The sequence below is a fragment of the Platichthys flesus genome, chromosome 6 (genome assembly GCF_949316205.1).
Source record: "Platichthys flesus chromosome 6, fPlaFle2.1, whole genome shotgun sequence".
Taxonomy (NCBI): Eukaryota; Metazoa; Chordata; class Actinopteri; order Pleuronectiformes; family Pleuronectidae; genus Platichthys; species Platichthys flesus.
The window spans coordinates 5,768,354-5,786,833 of NC_084950.1; the positions used below are offsets into that span (position 1 = coordinate 5,768,354).

At 44.6% G+C, this 18,480-nt stretch overlaps 1 protein-coding gene across 1 annotated transcript in view; it reads right to left on the reverse strand.

Annotated features, from left to right (window-relative positions):
• Positions 1-16,958, reverse strand: part of tmtc2b (transmembrane O-mannosyltransferase targeting cadherins 2b) — a 94,537-nt gene extending 77,579 nt beyond the window's left edge. The window contains exon 1 of the mRNA XM_062390355.1: positions 16,484-16,958. Coding sequence (XP_062246339.1) covers positions 16,484-16,566 — 83 coding nt within the window. The 5' untranslated portion in view covers positions 16,567-16,958. The remainder of the gene's footprint in view (positions 1-16,483) is intronic.
• Positions 16,959-18,480: the final 1,522 nt, after the last annotated feature.

Here is an 18,480-nt window from a genome sequence, read left to right on the forward strand (position 1 = left end):
TGGTCTAGAACGCTCGCTTTAACCTCCCATCATGCCTCAAAAGGAAGGATTATGAAGGATAATAAGGAACAAGTATGGTAGAATTTAAGCTGGATGCTTTGAATTCAAGGTGAGGAAACACAGTAGAGGACATTAGACGTATGCTGGTTGTTTAAGAACTAAAGCTGGATGGAAAAGAAACTGGATTGTTGCATCCCGTCTCCTCATAGTCAGAGCATTCCAGGTACCTTCTGTTCATTCCACTCCAAAAATCAACAGACAGGAAAGAATAACAAAATAAAAGAATTAGAATCATGAAAGATGAATTAGCTTCACCCGAAATACTCGACCCTGCTGAGCACTGGTGTTTAATCCAGCTCATAAATCTCTCAATTATCCCACTGGGCCTACTGTATAGAGGCTACTCCCAAATAAACAACCCACTTCTATCTTTCTTAAATAAATAGAGTCACAGCAGCAATAAACACATCATCACGCAAGTATGTGGTGTCGGGCTGTTGTATGTGTGTGTGAGGGAATAGTGTTTAGATGAAGTAATACTTGAGACATGTCAGGATATATGTCCACAGTGACTGCAAAAGTAATGAATAATTTAGATTATTTAGAATGAGAAGAATTAGACAGTAAGTTTTACTTAGTACTTTTCCACTTCCTATTAATGCCAGAAAAATTGGATCCAATTCACCTCGAGGCAGCAGCAGCAAGGCAGTCGTCAATGTAACAGTGAAATGAAGCGAATGGAGCTGAAGGGCTTAAAGAAATGTACACTTCATAATCAGAGTGAATAAAAACTATTCATTCTATAATATGATATATATGACGTAACGACCCTTTGGTTTTCTTCCAGCGATGGCGGTATCACACGCACATCACGCTAGCATTGTGCTCAGCTTCATGACAGTGGGACACCAACCGCAAGTAGTTAAAGGATTCGTATGTTTGACCGCCAAATGTAAATCTGGCAAATGTAAAAGTCATGGCAGCGTTCACACAAAAGGTTCTCAGGTTAATGCAGCATGGCGAATGCTGTTTGTGGTTGTGACGCCACAAACACTCACACAAACATGCTTTATTTGGAAAAATAGAGTATAATGGAACTTAATCTATAGTTTCTACCCCTTATATTTATATCATGTATATTCTTTTACCCCTTAAACCTTACGTCTTGGGGCTCAAGCTCAGTAGGCTCCCGTTTATTCTGGACTACCTCGTGAGCGCCCCCTAGATAACCCAGAAGCTGTGAGTATTAGAAATGTTCTAGTGGTATGTACAGGATGACTTGATTTAGTTTTGGCCCTTTTGTCCTCATTTCCCTTGCAGCATTTTTAGTAAAACTCTAACGTCATCAAGTGTAATTTGCTGCTTTTAAAAATTATGCAACACACTGTGTCCTCCCGCTGAGAGGCGTCCTAACTATCAGCTAATGAGGGCATTAAGAAACCCTCCCTCACAAAATTAAGGTGAAAAATGTGCCGAGCAGATCATCATATCACATGTTTATGGAGTTCATGAAGGTTTTGGCAGTGAAACTGATGGAGGCTGCTGCACAAAGCTGGAGAGGCGATAAGATGCTGTTGCACCACACGCAGCTGAACTTGCATCAGTGCGGCTTTACCGGATTGACACCGTGGAAGCTCTCAGCTGCTCCTTATTTACCATGTTGTCATACCGCTCCCACTGTTGTGTTAGATTGTGTTTACTTGTCGAGCTGAGACTGACAACTCCAGACTCACTGTGACACACGGAGAAATCATGATGTATTTACCGAGAAGGCGGCTGCCGCTTGTTATGTCAGCGATAATGTTGATCCTCAACAAATCAACAACCACAACACATGATCCGGCGTGTGCAGCCGAACATCCGTAGGTAAATAGCACCAAGGTTTATGGATATGCAAGTGACCTTCACATCAAGGTCCAGAGCTGTCGGAGTTAGTGTGTGTCTGTGTTGGGATGAAAACTCCCTGCATGTGCTGAAAGGAGAACCGGGTTTTATCTTTGTATCTCCAGCTGCGGCCAGAAAAACACGATCACTCTTTGATACATTTTTCAAAATAAGATCAAGATGTTTGACCAGTTCTGATCCATAACCCGATCAATCAAAGCCTCAGCACAATCTTCTGATCAAGATCAAGTTCGCCACTGCCTACTATTTAAACCTCTAAAGAATTTAATGTAGTCGTGAGGTTAGAAATCATTACATTGACATATTTCCTGGGACCTGCTGAATAAATTCTTGCACGGGAAAGAAAACAAGAAATCCCACACGAGAAACATATGGATCTTTGTCTGGAGAAGTTCAACCGCCTCTCGACTGGGGACTCAAAGGTTTAAACACTTAATCTGGTTTAGACTGCGGGCGTCCACGCTGCAGCAGCTGACTCACCCTTGGGAGTCCACTGACAGTTACACAGAAAAACTCCTAAGTCTGACAAATCTGCAAGTAATTACAGCGTGAGGGACAATAGTGCATTTTATTAATGAATGCATTCCAAATCTATTTTGCGGACGCAGCTGCTCAGACGAGAAAAACGTCGTCCATCTGCTTTATAGTTTTACAAAAAGTTGAATGTGAGAAAAAAGAAGAGGTGCCGCCGCCAATATTATTGTTAGAGGATAACTCACAGGTTTCAGAACCTGCAGATCCACATGTAAAAATCTGTTTTTGATTAGTGTGGACAACACTGGGACAGTCGATGGAAACGTGGATGTTCTTCAGCCCTGCTCCGGTTTCCACTCCCCACAGTGTCCCAGTCACCGCCTTTCATTCCCCCGGCCCAGGATTCTCCTACTCAAAATGATTAAGTGCATTTAAATAGAGATGAACTGGTTGTGTTGAACTGGAAAAGCAATATTGTGGGAAAAAAGTTCAACGCCGATAGCGTCCAAGAATAAAAAGGTAATATTTCAAATGGTAATTTTCTCTCCATCAGTCAGACGCTGGTGAGCGACGGCCGAGGTGGTTTCTTGACGAAAACCAGAAGTGTTCTTAATAAATACCATGAGATCATTCATAATGATGATTATGTGATTATGGAACGGCTTTGGAAATGTCATTTCCAAAATCATAGTCACTCAGACAGTGAATTGTAAAACTATTAGGCCTTGACAACATGAAGTGTATCTGTCAGAACGACAAAAACTTGAGTAGTGTGTCGAGGAAGGGATTTACAGAACATCACTACTAAAAAATATTCATAATCCCAAAGCAAAAATATATAGATTGTTGACAAACTGTGACCAGAGTTGAACCAAGTGCAGCTTCATCACAACACTGAGATGGAGATTTTTAATTATAAACAGGGAAAGCCAAGTTTGCAATTTAGTGTAAAACACAAAGCGCCCATGAAACAACGGCCAATTACTCTGGATTTTAACAAACGTGTAATCACAGCCAAAAAAAGAAGAAGGGATCATTTACTTGTTAAATAAATGAATAGACTAAATGTAAAAAAAGACAGGCAAAGGACTGTAATGCATCCAACCATTATCTATTCCGCTCATCCTTCGAGGGTCACAGAGGGGCTGGAACCAATCCCAGCCAGACATTGGGTGGATGTCAATTTAAAATCTCTAATTAATCTTACCCCAGTCTGCACGTCTTTGGACTGGGAGGAAGTCGGAGTAACCAGAGAAAATCCATGAGGGCATGAGAAAACACAGAAAGGCTCAGGTTGAACCGGGATTCGAACCAAGAACATCACATCTTGTAGAGACAGTGCTAACCACTCAGCGCCTGTAAAATGTCACAAAACAAGTCAAGCAGCTCTATGAAAACCTCTTTAAAGAAAAAAAATGATAATTTTATGAATAAATACCTATGTTTTATCCATACCATAAATACCATAATACCATAATACCATAAATACCTAGGTTTTATCCATTCCATTATAAAACAAATGATTTGCATTCTATTTATTTAATAATGCCACATTCCTAACGATGTGTCTCTGACTACTCTACTGCTTTGATCCCTGAAAGGCCGGTTATTTAAAAGTTGAGTCCAGTAAAACTCCATTCTGCCTTTTGAAACTTTTCCCTCTCTGACTTGGTGTCCATACCCGATGATTCATTTCCTCTGCCGTACCCAGAACCTTATGAACAGTTATATAAAGCATTTCTTTATTCCTCCATATTGTCTAATTTTGTTATTTCCCCCAAAAAAACGAAAAAGCTGATGTCAAGTCGTTGCAACAAATTAAAAACCTCAGAGCAGCGAAACATGCCAGCGTGACTCCAACTCATCTGTTGACGGTGACGGCTGGCATCCGTCATTCAGCCACATGATTCACAGCCAACTTCTCCAGCAGCAGAGTGTGAGATACACAATAATCTCTCACATTAATCTGATCTTTACACGTTGGCCACATGCAACAGATCACATAGAAAACACACACTCAAAAAAACATCTTTTTAGTTTCTCTCTACTAGATGAACGCCGATTTTAAATCCAGTCGTAAAAATCCAACTTAAGCCATTTTGGAAAGTGTAGCACCTCCCACAGAAGATGCATTTTCTATATAAACGTATGCAAGTGTGACCCTGCAGGCTGCAGACACATAGGCCATTCATTTAACAATATGGATTAACACATCACTGAATGAATGGATGGCCTTTGCAACAGTCGCAGGACGACAATAAATGAAATCCTTATTCACCTAATAAGAGGCCGGCCATCTGTGTGCTCACAGGGAAACTGTGCTTGATTACTCCTCGTCTAAAAATCAATAACCTCTCAATGAGCTGCCGGAAAGTTCCCGAGGAGAATAAGAGCTGCGGGATGTGCAGTTTAGGAGGTGACATGATGTTAGCGCCCAGTTGAGGAGCGTTCGCTCGTGGGGAGAGCGGACAGGCCCACGTGGCAGGTACCCAGGGCCGCCCTGCTTTCCTTCTGCTGTCATGTTCGAGAACCATCAGCTCCATCAATCAAGCAGAGTGACGGGCGCGCTGCATTAGCAAATGGCACTGAATGAGCAGCGGAGGCAGAGCGAGTGCTTTGCCGGTGGTTTAATCTCGTGCTGATAATGTCTTTTGCTCAAGTGGAGGGAATCTGCCAGCGGGGTGAGATCATTTCACTTCAGTCTCGACGGACTCTGACTCGCCTCCAGACGTCTCTTGATATGAATGCCATTCCTGGTGTAATTTGTCTTCTTCCAAGATAATGGAGCTTGTTTCCATAAAATAAAAGATTAAGTTTGACCGTGAGGCGAAAAGACTCATTGCGGTCGACCTCGTCTCTTGAGCTGAAAAAGAGGTTCTGTAGGTTTCAGAGGGATTTAGTTTGACCAGCCGTTAGTTTCATGTGTCTGAAGGCAGAGGGTCTTCACCGGAGAGCCCGGCAGTCATTCACGCAAATGAAAACAAAGCTCCAGAGCCGACATCACAGAGGATGGGTTCCTCTCAAGCTGCTTCCTGATTAAAACAGCCACTAATGCTTCTACCATGTGGTGCTGGTGGTGGTGGTGGGAGACGTGTCTACTGTACAGGCCAGACAGGTTGTGAGGAAGCACACGGGGGCTTCCTTGTGGTTTTGGACCCTCTTAACATCTCATCTCACTTAATATTGTGAGGCCCTGAGCAGCAGGAGTTCACAGTCAGACCAGCACATGCTCCCTGCAGGTAGCCTGAAGGCCCTCGCAGTCACACTTAATCAGGGCCCCGACCTTCATAGAAGGCCATAATGCTCCTTCAGTCATTCTTTCCCTCTTGCCAGCTCTGCTCTTCCCTCTTTAGCACACCCTCAATCTCCCTCAGATTAGAAATTTATTTTTCTTGAGAGCACATTCGAGGCGTCTCATTATTCTGTCAGAGCAGCTGACAAGCGCTTCTTCTCTCCAGACCCTCAAAACCTCAGGGGCTGCTGGAGGGAAAACAGTTGCGCACTTTTTCCTCCCAAACTCAAACTTCCTCAGCGGATCAAAAATAAACTCTGGCCAATTGTGTGTATCCATCTTCGGCTGCAGGAGGAAGACCTCACTTGGCAGAAGAGCCCGGGAGGGAGAGTCACACATCGGAAAGGTCAGAGATGAGGAGAAACACGGCGAGCCGCGGATACTGGAGTGAGCACTCGGCCAAAATAAACCACTGAAATCAAGCCTGTTAAACCACCAGGACTCCATCAATCTGTCACTGCTGCGATTTTATTCCAGATGACAGAGAGAAAGAGGGAGAGAGAGGACGAGAGAGAGAGGATGGGAGAGTTGGCTGTGTCTGTGAAACACAATACAACACCAGCCGTTCCCATGTCAGACTGGTCTGCCTCGCCGAGCCATGACAAGCTACATTAGAAGCAGTCCATATATACATATGACATTTGATTGGATTTGGTGAAGTCCCACACACAAAACCAAACGTAAAACATCTGACCCAGAAAATATCTATGTCTATCTGTCTGTGGCTGGAATTTCTCAAGAGCTGGTCGTCTTATCAGGCTTCACACTTGGCTTGTGTGTTGTTCAGGAAGGAAGGAAGCTCAGTGTCCACATTGGGTGCAATTTGGACACGATATCTTTATTATTATTAAACTCTGAATAAACTCTCCTCGGTCTCGACCACGGCACGTTCACAGCAACAGCAGCGACAGCCGATCCTCTCTGGGTTCTGCATATCGAATAAACAGGTGAACAGCTCTTTGAATAAACTGGTGAACAGCTCATTGTGTAGCATCAGTGGCTGTTCTTTAACTACTGCAGGTCACTTTTACAGATTCAGAAAGAAAGACACAACTAGCATCACCACAGTACCAGGCACTGCACTTATTCATTAAAAAAATTAATAATTTCATAAATATTTATGCACATAAAGTAAAGAAAAGCCCGGACCAACAGTAGGAATCCAGTAAAAAAAACAAAAAAAAACGTGTATATCCAGTTTCACTCTTTCAATTCCCACACACACGTCTGAGACTGAGATTTCAGTTCTGGCTTGGACTCAACTCTTGCCCGTTCTCTGTGTTGCCATTTGATGACAGACTTGGGAAGGGTCACACACAAGTGCGGTGGGTATTTTTTCGAACGCACTTAAATGGAACTATACGAGGACCTGAGCCAGACTGCTTGTCTGGTCGTAAATAACCTGTGGTGTCCCAGAGGGTGGCACACTGCAGGCTGTTGTTCTTTGCACGCATTTTGCAGAGTACTGAAACCACGCGCCGGGCTCCCAGGGCCCAACAGTATCAATTAGGGCAGCTTGTGAAAAGATGTCCTTCCTCCACTGCTGTGGTCTGGTCAGAGGTAGGAAGTGAGGCCAGGGACACGGAGGAAGGGGAAGCAGCTCCTAAAGCCGAGATTGTCCCTGTCCACAAGTGTTCTGGTGTAGATTTGGTCTGTCAGCTTGTTTGCAGGTCCTCAAATAAAGAAGTGTTAAAGTCCCCCCTTAAGATGAATGTACAATGATGCTCTCTGTTGTGATTAAACACACAATAAAGGGCACAAGGGGCAAGTGTTCATGTGTTTCAGGGCTAACAGGGGAAGCAGGTTACCTACAGTGACTAAACTGGCCAGACCGCAGGCCCATCTGTGCTGCATCTGACTCACCTCCCACACACACACACACACACCCACACACACACACACACACACACACACACACACACACACAGGATACTGTAATCATATCTGAAATCTACTTCGACCACAATAATAACACGAGTCAGACCAATTCAAACACACGTGTCCTTTAGGGAACGAAGCTGAATCTGACAAGAAACGGAAAAAGTCCTCAACAACAATTGTGTTAAATTACTTTGAAATTTGAGTCTGTGTTTATCATCCATCATATCCAACAAGGTTTAGAGTAGATTCAGGTTTATTCGGGGCTTTGTTGTTTTCCCTGTGCAACAAAACAACTGATTGTCTCCCTGAGCAGAGAATCATCCACTCGGGTGAATGTGCTGCTGCTGCACAGATTTGATCAATTTTATTAAGACACACAATAACCTGTCAGCAGAAATAACACACAGGAGAGAACTGCAATAAGAATACAAATAGTAGGAATTCCCCTTAGTCTTTGAAAGGCAATGCTAGGCAAACACAGTTGGGCAAGGCTAGAGACTTGCCCATGGAAAGCAGGATTAAAGAAAGGTCATGGATCTGCCCCCTGATCTAGATCCACACCAAAATTGAATAGATGCTTCCCTGACCCATGGAGCATTCGTGCAAAAAGTTTCGTGGGAACCCGTGCAGCAGTTGTTGCACAATTCCGCTTAAAAACTAACAAAAAACAAACGGACAGGGGTGAAAGTATAACCTCCACGTCGGAGGTAAACATGGCTTGTATAATTACACTAGACCAAAACTGCTCCAATTATAACTGACTGAAATATGGCAACAATAAGCAGATGACTGGACTCCGACCAAGCAGCCAACCAGCTCTAAAAACGTGTGAAGCCTCATTTCCCCAGGGGGCATCGACTGGAGCATCATTTTTACATCCCACCCAAAAACTAACAAGTTGAATTGGCTTTATTCGGGAACACAATGATGCTTCTGTTGGCTGAGTCACTGTGAATCCTCTGCCCCGCTTCCTCTCCCACCACTGGAAAAACACTAACCAGAGCATGAGCTCACCCAATTGGTTCTAACAGGTTTGGTCTGCAAAACTGCAGCAATTTTCTGCTCCATGCAAACACTGAGGTCTTGTTTCTTTGTCCTTCATAAACAACGTGCCGAAACAACCGGGGGCTTAATTCCTCCTGTGTGTGGCGACAAATGGCCTCCTTCTCCAGGGTCCGGGGAGAACAGAGGGACCACACAGCCCCTTCTTCTCACAAAGGACAAAAGCATCTCACCCAAACGGGCCAACTTGTGTCATAACCTTATCGAGACGAGCCAGTGCTCCTAGTCAGGGAATGGGACCACCGAGTTGTGGAGGCCTCGTGAAGAGGGGTAACCTTCTCCTCTTCCTCACTGAAAAGGGCAAACTATAGCATCCCTGTTGGATATGGGGGACAGGGGAGTTTTTGTTTTGGGTTCTCTGCTTACACGTCATGCCCCCTCTCATCCACAGTCCCGTTAATCCCATTAATATGAAGAGGGCCGAGAGCCCGAGAGTGGCCACGGCTTAAGAGCCATCAGCAGGCATTAGCCCTCGAAATCCAAACCCTTGTCTAGACCCATTAACAACTTAGCCCTGTGGAGTCAAATCATTAGAGACCCTTGTCTAATGATGGGAGCATAACCTTTAACGACCATTAATCCCAATCTGAACGTTTTCAGAGCTGATGCAAATTATTTGAATATAAAACCAACTCCTTCAAAAGTGGATCATAATTTCAACGGATGGCAGCTTTCATTTTCTGTCACATTATTGAGTTGTTGGTTTGCATGACTGCCACACGACACAGAGCAGGCAGAGGAAGGATTTACTTGTTAGATGATTTAGTCTGGTATTACACATTACTCCCCATCTAAGGCGATTATTATCACTGTGTGTCAGTGTGTGTCTGTGTGTGTGGGCCGGCAGTCGTATACTGTACGCGTGTGCTGCTATTACCACATGATATACTAGGAGAGATTATCTGTTTGCTTTTAATTAAATAGCCAGGCAAGGAGCGCCGAGACTATCCGGAGAGGACTGAGGTCAACGCCTTGTGCAGTGAATCGAAGACAATCTCTAACGCCTCAATCCACCACCGGGCAAACGCACACCCAACATCTACATATGGCCCATTTCTCATCCAACTGCTGCATACCAGTGGGGTGATTACAAAGCATCAGAGCCTGATTAATTCAGCTTTGAAGCGGCTTGCTGTGGCCTGGCTGGAGCACAGCGAGGACACGGCGAGTGCTGGTGAGCGGCTTCCAATCCCAGTAAGGACATCGCCTTACCACTGCAGAACATCACAAATGACCATCAGCTGATTCGTGCAAGCGCTGGAGAGATTGAGCCCCCTGCACGCCGCCACGCATATTCAGTTTCATCCAGTGGCAGGTAGCAGCTTGTTCCAGTAATCCCAGCACAATGGGCAGGGCGGTCCTCTCCTCCGCTCTGTGTGATCACCTCCACATCAAGATATCACAGGTACTTAAGACTCATGTATGTATCATGTATCTCAAGGGTCTAGACGCCATCTGGACCCCGGAGCAGCGGGTGTCCGGTGGCGTCACAAGAGAACATTCCCGATGTTAAACGTCATTCAGGATTACTGCGACCACCGGGCTCAGCGGGAGAAAATGCTATTGTTTCCGAACGCCAGATTATCCGGTTAGTTGGATTTTATATATGACGACAGCGAAGGAGAGATGAGAGATGAGAGAGCACGGGATGACGAGCAGTAAGTGGCTCAGCTGGCCAGGAGTCAAACTGACGGCCAGCTGCCCAAGGCATATGCATCCATATGGCATGTGTCCTAACCACTCAGCCATAAGGTCAGCCCCACTGCCAATTTGTTAGTATGGTGTGACCATGGTATGATGGATATAAAGATGGACTCTGCTTTTCCACTGTGAACAGTGTTATAACTGCTCATGCATCAAGAGTACATACGTTTTATTTCAGTGTTAGATTCTTCTCTCGTCTTTGTTTTTTATCATCTTCAGCATTTCTGCATCTGAAATAATGTAGTATTGGTCTTTGACATTCACTGGGAAACCTGGTGAACCAGAAAGGAAAGTAGGGAAGAGGACCTCCACAATAAAGCAACGTGAGTCCAGTGATCTGCTGAGTCGTCTGTCTCTTAAACAGTCTTCACGTGTTCGGAAGTGCACCAATAAAACACTTTTCTTCAATCTAATCTCTATTGCACATTTTCAGTTTATTATTTTCTGTCTCGCCCACAGAAGGATGGAGAACAAGGGCCAACATTTACAAATTACGTTTAAGAGGGGAAATTCAATAACCAAGATACAATTTGATGAAGTCTTATTGAAGCCCTGATGACAGTAAGGGCAAAACAAGTAGTGTGTTTATTTAAATATCCATCAAAGACTCAAATACTAGTAATTCTATCGGGTTTTGTGGGAAAATGAAAAGTAAGAAACATATCTGAACCCCTTCATTACTGGTATTTTTAGAAACAAATGAATTTTGGCCAAACTAGCTTATCAGCAATTGTGGCGAGAGTGAAAATAACCATTTCTTCCCCGATCGTCTATCTGCTGGAAAACGAGAGCTTAGAAAAATGAAGATTCGATCGTTCTGTGGTGGAAACTGAGCTGAGCCTTCAGGGCCCTTGAAACCACTACCAAAACATCCACTACCACACTGGTCACCAGTCATTTATATCAATTCTTTGTTTTCTTTTTATATTTGACATTGAATTTAAAGCAGCAATAACTGATTTCATTGGCCACCAGGGGGCAGCAGAAACAAGCTGTGAACACCGCTAACGTTTAGATTGCTATGGCCAATTTGTTAGCAAATATTCAGTCTACTTTAAGCAACATTTGGCTTTTTTATTTTATTTCTTTCCCTCTAGTGATATATCGTTATTTGTGAATCTAAAAGGTCTGGAAAGTCTGCACTGCTCCTGAATCACCTCATCCAGTCGTAATGGCATTGTGATATCCCAATGCCCCACATTGGCTAGATGTATGCCTCGTGGTTAGCCTGTTACGGCCCCTAACAAAGCCAAGTCAGAGTCCGACATTGACTAATCACTACAGAGTCAGTCAGTTGATCATAGTAGACTGAGCTTTATCGAGAGTGGCAACCTAAAGGGACAGGCGCTAAAACCAAGCATTTCAGACAGAGGCTGAAAAGAGGAGCTGCAGCAATAGACATCATAAGGAAAGTGAAGTGTTAACTGAACATTTGAGGATATTAACCTTTCAGGGAAAAACCAAACTTAAAATTATTAACCTATAATGGATTAAAGGTCTTAAAACTGTGTGTGATTTCTTGTTGTCAGTTCAAGTGATTCTATTCACACTACACATTGCCATGTGAGGTATTATGTGCAGTATATGCTTTAGTCTAGGGGCCGTCTTCACTGACTCTTTTACGCACTGTCTGTGTCATTGGGCACTTTGATGTCTCCATCCTGGCAATTACCAGCAACTTCAACATCTTCCATTTGAATCCACTTCAAACCGTCCCCCCTCTAAACTGCAGGAGGGAGAAAAACCAAAGAACTGCTCACCAAACGGGACCATCTGGAGGCAGTCATTGGCTGCTGGGAGATGGCGCCCTGAAAGGCTTTGGGGGGTGGTGGAAAGGAAAAGCAGACAACCGAAAACGAGAGACAGAGCGAGATGGAGAGACAGTGGAGCGGTTGCGTCTACCAAACCATGTCGTGAGTCCTCTCTGCGAGCGGGACGGTAATTACAGGGCGCAGACGGAGAAACCCTGACTGGGGAAAAAAGCAGAGATGCTCAGACTGCTGGGTTGCCGCCCTTGGGCCCTCAACATAACCACAATGCTAACCAGCCCATCTCATACTAGAGGCCACGAGAGTAGGGTTCCAGATCAGCGCACTGACACATGGAGCCAGGGAGGAGGCGGTCGCGGGCACAGACAGCGACGCAGAATCCTCGTCGGTGCAGGTCGGCCATCACAGGCCGGCGTCCACCTGACAGGAACCACACTGAGACCTCACACCAGTAACACAAGCTCCGTAAAGGCAACAATTCAACTGGAGGGCCCTTACGACACCATGCAGTCAGGAGAGAGGCTCACACACGGCCTACAGTCGACAAGAGACAAGGTAAAATGTTGCAGGAGTCAAAATAAATAAAATAAAACACCAAGAAAAATAGAAGGAAACCAAAAATAGACATCCACTACTTTTGGTTCTGTCTCCGTTGATCATTAAACAACATGAGTCACCCGCCCTGTGTGGCTTCTTTGCCGTCATCAAGTCGGAGCTCACAAAAAAACCCACATCAGCCGTGAAGGGGTTTCGCCTCTGCTGCCCCCCCCCTTCACAGACTCATTCGTTAATAAAGCTTTCAGGGCATGAAGAGCGAGGCTGCGACTCGCCTTCACCGAGTGTCTGAGCATTATAAATCATGGGCAGCGCCCAGGGAGGCTGCGTCCTTCAGCGTGACCTGCGGGCACATCCTCGACCGGTCGCACCTCACGACATTGAGTGAGGGCAGAAAAATGAGGTGGCTGCAGTTCATCGCATCCATCAGGCCCCCCGACAGGGAACAGTAATCCACGGTAGCAGTGTACAGGGGTCGAGGGGGGGGGGGGGGGGACCCTCTCATGTCTGTCTGACAGTGGAAGGCATAAAGTAATTTATTATTTATCATTTATCACACCTGAAAAAGGTATTGTGAAAGGCCCAGAGAAGCACTGTGTTGATGTTTGTGCGATGTGGATACAGGATACGTTCGACATTAATAAACTTTGAAAGAAAAGGAGACCAGTGCTCGGTCGCAGCGGCGGCTGGGACTCATCAACGTAAGGGACCGTTTACCTAATTGAATAAAACAGGTGAACAGCTCCTTGTGCAGCAGCGGAGGAGCAGCGTCAGGGTTCTGCAGCCGCCACTCAAATACTGCAGGTCACTTTTATACTTTCTAAAAGAAAGCTGCAACTAGCATCAACACAGAGCCCATTTCAAACAGGCACTCCTGCAAATGGTCCGCTGGCCGGGAGTCAAACCAGGGACCTGCAGCTTGAGGGCATCCAACCCCTGTTGTATGTGTGCTTTAGCTGTTTGCCCCTTCAGGTCACCCCCTCCCCCCACGAGCATGATATCAATTTCGCCACCGGCAATCAAGCAAACAACGCCACTCCCCCGCAAAAGGTCTCTAATGTGCAGGCTTAGTGCAAGTCGCAGAATATTGGACCAGTATTTCTCCCCTGACATTTATCTGGGCTTTCCTCATTCCTTCACTTAGCTCCAACTGTAGATTATAGCAGCGGAGATATGAACATCGTGATGTACGATTCCCATTTTCCCGGAGCAGGTGTCAAAGTTGTGTATGTGCTAATGATGAGTGTGACCAGGGGAGAGCGAGAGGGGAAGAGCTCCCCCGGGGAGATTTGGCACCGAGGAGCAGCCACTCTTCCAGCCTGTCGTTTTTATCGAGGGAGGAGCCGTGACTGACTGCAGGGTCCGAAAATTGCCTTGCATGAGATTTTCTTTTTTTTTTTGAATGCCTGGAGGAAAACATTTCTTGTAACACGTGTTAACTCTTTCGTTTAAGCGTGACCTCCTGATAGCCTTGGTTGCTGTGTATGGAAAGCGTGAGGTTTGCTCACATGAATGTGTAACCACTAAACAAACTTCTGATAAGAAAAAACACACACACTACGCTGCACGGTTATGATTTCTGTTCTTGTCGACCCTCCCTTTACAAAGCAACAAAGTCATTACGCATTCCAGCTCCATACCCAGAATAACACCCAATCCATTCCAGAACCTCAGGTGAGTGTTATGCCAGCTCTGTAGCCCCCGGGCGTGCACCCAAACACACACACACACAGACACACACACATAGCAAACTTTGAATCACTAGATGAGCAAAGTCAATGCACTGGTTTCACAGCTGGAAGCGAAGGGTAAAGAACAATCCGTCTTCCCACAGAGACTAATCAATGCTGCACTGTGAGAAAATATCCATAAACAAATCATCAGGCCACTATTTATCATATTCGGGGGGAAGGACTTTAAATGAAACATCAGCGTTTGCAGGAGTATGTGGCTTTTTATTCTGACGTCCTTCTGGTGTGTGAATGATTCATAAATTACCATCAGATTCTCAGTGGATCTAAACTCCAGTTTCCAGGCTGCAGGTTGCTGCCGTTTGATTTATTGTCACAAACACATTGATTTTTTTTTTTTTCCTCCATTATGACAGCTTCTTTACAAGCCCTGTTTTCTGCACAGGCTCAGCATTAGCAAGTTAGATGAGCCTCTGCGTCCAGGACTGTTTCACTTAGCAAAATCATATATCTCTATCTCCCTCCCCCCCTTCCACCAGTGGAGCCCGAGGGGACAGGAGACGGCTGCTAATTGCGAGTTGAACCAAACACACGGTGTTAGAAACAGATAACACTGGAAAGAACATGTCAGAGAAAGAAACGTGTTTGGTTTTAAACCCCTAGCTGTCATTGGTCTGTGTCGTAAGAAGCCTGCACTAACTTGAACCAGACCTCGTGTCGTAATAAATAACATGATGTTAACATCTCCTCGCAGAGTAATCCACAGTTTGGCTTTCTGTCTCACTCTTGAGAAGTTGGAGGCGCGTGGATGTGCAGCAGCAGCTGACTCGGCAGCGGCAGCACCAGTAGCCTCTCACCTCCCCACCGCCCTGACACTCCCCGACAGGTTTTATGGACACACAACACCATCGTTCTCCTGCACCGGGCAGCGGGGATCACCTGACCCCTGAGTGCAAAGTGCAACCACAAGAAGAGAATCGGACTCTCAGCTAAAAAGGCCACGGGGAATGTGTTAATGTTTAAATCTACACAGAACAGTGAGAGCAGCTGCTAAGGAAATAAACAGTAGTATGGGTGGAGGGTGTTAATGTACTGTTTGTGCACTAGGCTGTAAGATCAGAGTGTGTTTTAAGAGTCACACAACACCTGTCATACACAAAATTCCGGCCTGAACAGCTGCATTTAATCCTCACGTGTTTGAATAAGACCTGTATTGGCTGTGAGAAGTGAAAGTAAGAGGATACAGTGACATATAGGCAGGAGAAGCATGACGCAGCTCTGACCTACATGAACATCAAGGCACGGCTGGAGGAGAGCTGAACCTGAGGCACTGTCAACCACTCAGCCATCAGATATCAGAAGGACCAGCAGGGAGTAAACCATCCCAGTAGCTGAGCCAAGAGCTGTAACCACAGCTATTCTTTACGCAAATAAATAATGAAATTAGAAAAAAGACTTTGCTCATGGTTCCAGCAGGACATGCTGGACTCCTGCTGCGGAGACAAAGAGACGTGAGTGAGCGTCTTCTCCAGAGATCAATTATTTCCTCTGAACAAGTCAAGACTCGGAGCAAGTCCATGCTCTGGAGACGGCAACACTTTGATTCCAGGAGAAAAACTACAGTGGAATTGAAAAGATATAAAAGCATGAAGGCTGCAGGAATATGTATCATTATACTAGCAGCTAACATAAGAAATGTAGGTACTACTTATTTTGTTATGCTTACATTTCCTTTATCTTTTTTTATATCTACCATCTTTAATTTCAGATTTCAGATGCTGTCTTTGATTTCACTGCATTTACCTGATCTCCTTGTTAAAGCTGTTATTAAAGGTGCAGTATAAATAAAGTTATCATCAATAAATGTGGGAGCAGAATATTATGACATCTGCAAAATCACTGAGAGCTCAAAGTAAAACAGATTTTCCACAGTGTTGCACACAGACAGGACCGTGCTCTGATTGATATTTGCACTTGGAACACGCTGCATGTGTCAGTGGAGAAAGCTCAGCTCCCTGGAGTTAGATGCATGAGACCTATGACTGAACTTATTATTGCTCCATGTTGTTGTGCAGCAGTTAGAACCCGTGCTACTGGTCTGGGATCAGGTGCACGTCATTCATTCGTTCATTCATTCATTCAGCAAGTACCTGTCATCGTAGCAGAAGTCGGCGCCCAGCGTGTTGACATACAGGACCAGAGCCACGGCGCCGCACAGCAATTCTGCAAACATCTCTCTGCGTCGCTCACACCCGAGGGAATAACGATAATAATAATAATAAAAATAATAAAAACAAAATGCAAGAAAAAGGGGGAAAAGTGCAAAGCGATCCGGGAAGAGCCAGCGAGCTCTCCTCCCTCTCAGTCCGCGTCTTTGTCAGGATGTCTCCGCGAAACACACAAGTCCGTCTCCCGCTCCATCAATCCTCCCGAAGTGCACAAAGTGGATAATCCCGTGCGCGGCCGCCTCTCTAACCCATGTTGGGTGCGAGCTGCGCGGGCTCGAGGTGCTGCGGGGAGCCGCTGGGTGCGTGGAGGTGAGAACACGAGCGGGGTTTGGGGGGGAAAGTGAAGCCACACGCGCACACGCCGTCTTTCCGTCCTCCCTCACCCGACGCCGAGCGGCAGGACTCGGCCTCTGATGCTCCGCCGCCAGAGGAGCGTCGTGATGGGGAGCGAGGTCAAGCTGCCGGGGGCGCGCGTGGCACATCCGGTCGGACTTAGAGAATAAAGCGTGCTGAGAAATATTTAAGATGAGATAAGATAGGATAAACCAATATAATCCCCCTATTTGCAATATTACAGCAGCAAGAGTCAAGTTAGTCAGTAAGTAATAATAAGTATCATTAAATACAATGCCAATACCTAAGTGTAAGGGTATTTAAAAAATATAAATGGAATATAAATGGAACAAAAAACGAATACATACAATGTAAAGACAAGAAAACATATGTACGGTGGATGGATGCACAATAATCATTGTATTGCACACATAATGTAATATATATAAACAACACTACACACAAATATGATGTTTTTTCACTTTAGAAATGTAAATTTCTGTCAGTGAGACTGAAAGGCTAATGCGCAATTAGTTACACTTTACACATTTTCACAGGCGACATATTCTGTTTACATATATATTTTTAAGTATTGCATGTAATCACGGGACTACTTATAATCACGTTACTGACGCCCTCTTGCAAACTTCCCTGCTGTTGGATGAATAAAGGATCTTAACTTGTCTTAATGAACCACACTTCAACCAGAGCTAGTATAAATCTTAATGTATTCTTCAATTTCATTAAATATAAATACTGAAGCAACTTAACATTTCATATCGTGGTGTTTTGTTTGCATTTATATGCTTTTATATATTCTATTCTTACATTTGATGGCGATTGTTGCACTTTAAACTGCATAATATTTATGAGTGGAAATATAAATAACATGGAGTATTTATATTTAACATAAACATGAATATTCCATGTGCAGATGAAATGTAAATGAACTAGTCGTTTCACCTTATTAACTTTATTCTCTCAACTGCATGAATTAATATTTAATTTATATTCATCATCCATTTCCCCCCTTGAAATGCTCGACTGTTCATTTTTCAGGTTTTACGTTTTATTATGGAGGGCAATCTGATCCACTTCCGTTTTTTCTCTCGCTTTCTCCAGTCAATTGATGCAGTTGTGATCAAAACGCATGTGGTGAGGAGATCTGCGGCGCATGCGCTGCCCCCCCGCCCCCCCCCCCCCCCTCCTCCTGAGCTTTGGATAAATCACAGCCCATGAGATTCACTCGCCAGCAGCAGTGCTCAGTGTGGAGGTGGTCCTGTCACTGCAGGTATAAACCCACTGATTCACCGAGCGACTCCATGAATAGTTCATTTCATTTCATAATCATTTCATTCTCTCTGGGTTCAGCAGCATAATTAAATATATATTATTATAATCAGTGGTGTCACATTGCTCATGTGTCTCCAACAGTGCAGAACAAATTATGATTTGAGCTAATACTTATATCCTGATTTCATTAATTAGAAAACTAGTTAAGATCTCTAAGATGATCGCGTGGCATCGCTGTTATATCATTGTGTCTGTGAATTATTTTGCCAAATCTTATATTCTTATAATGTTCT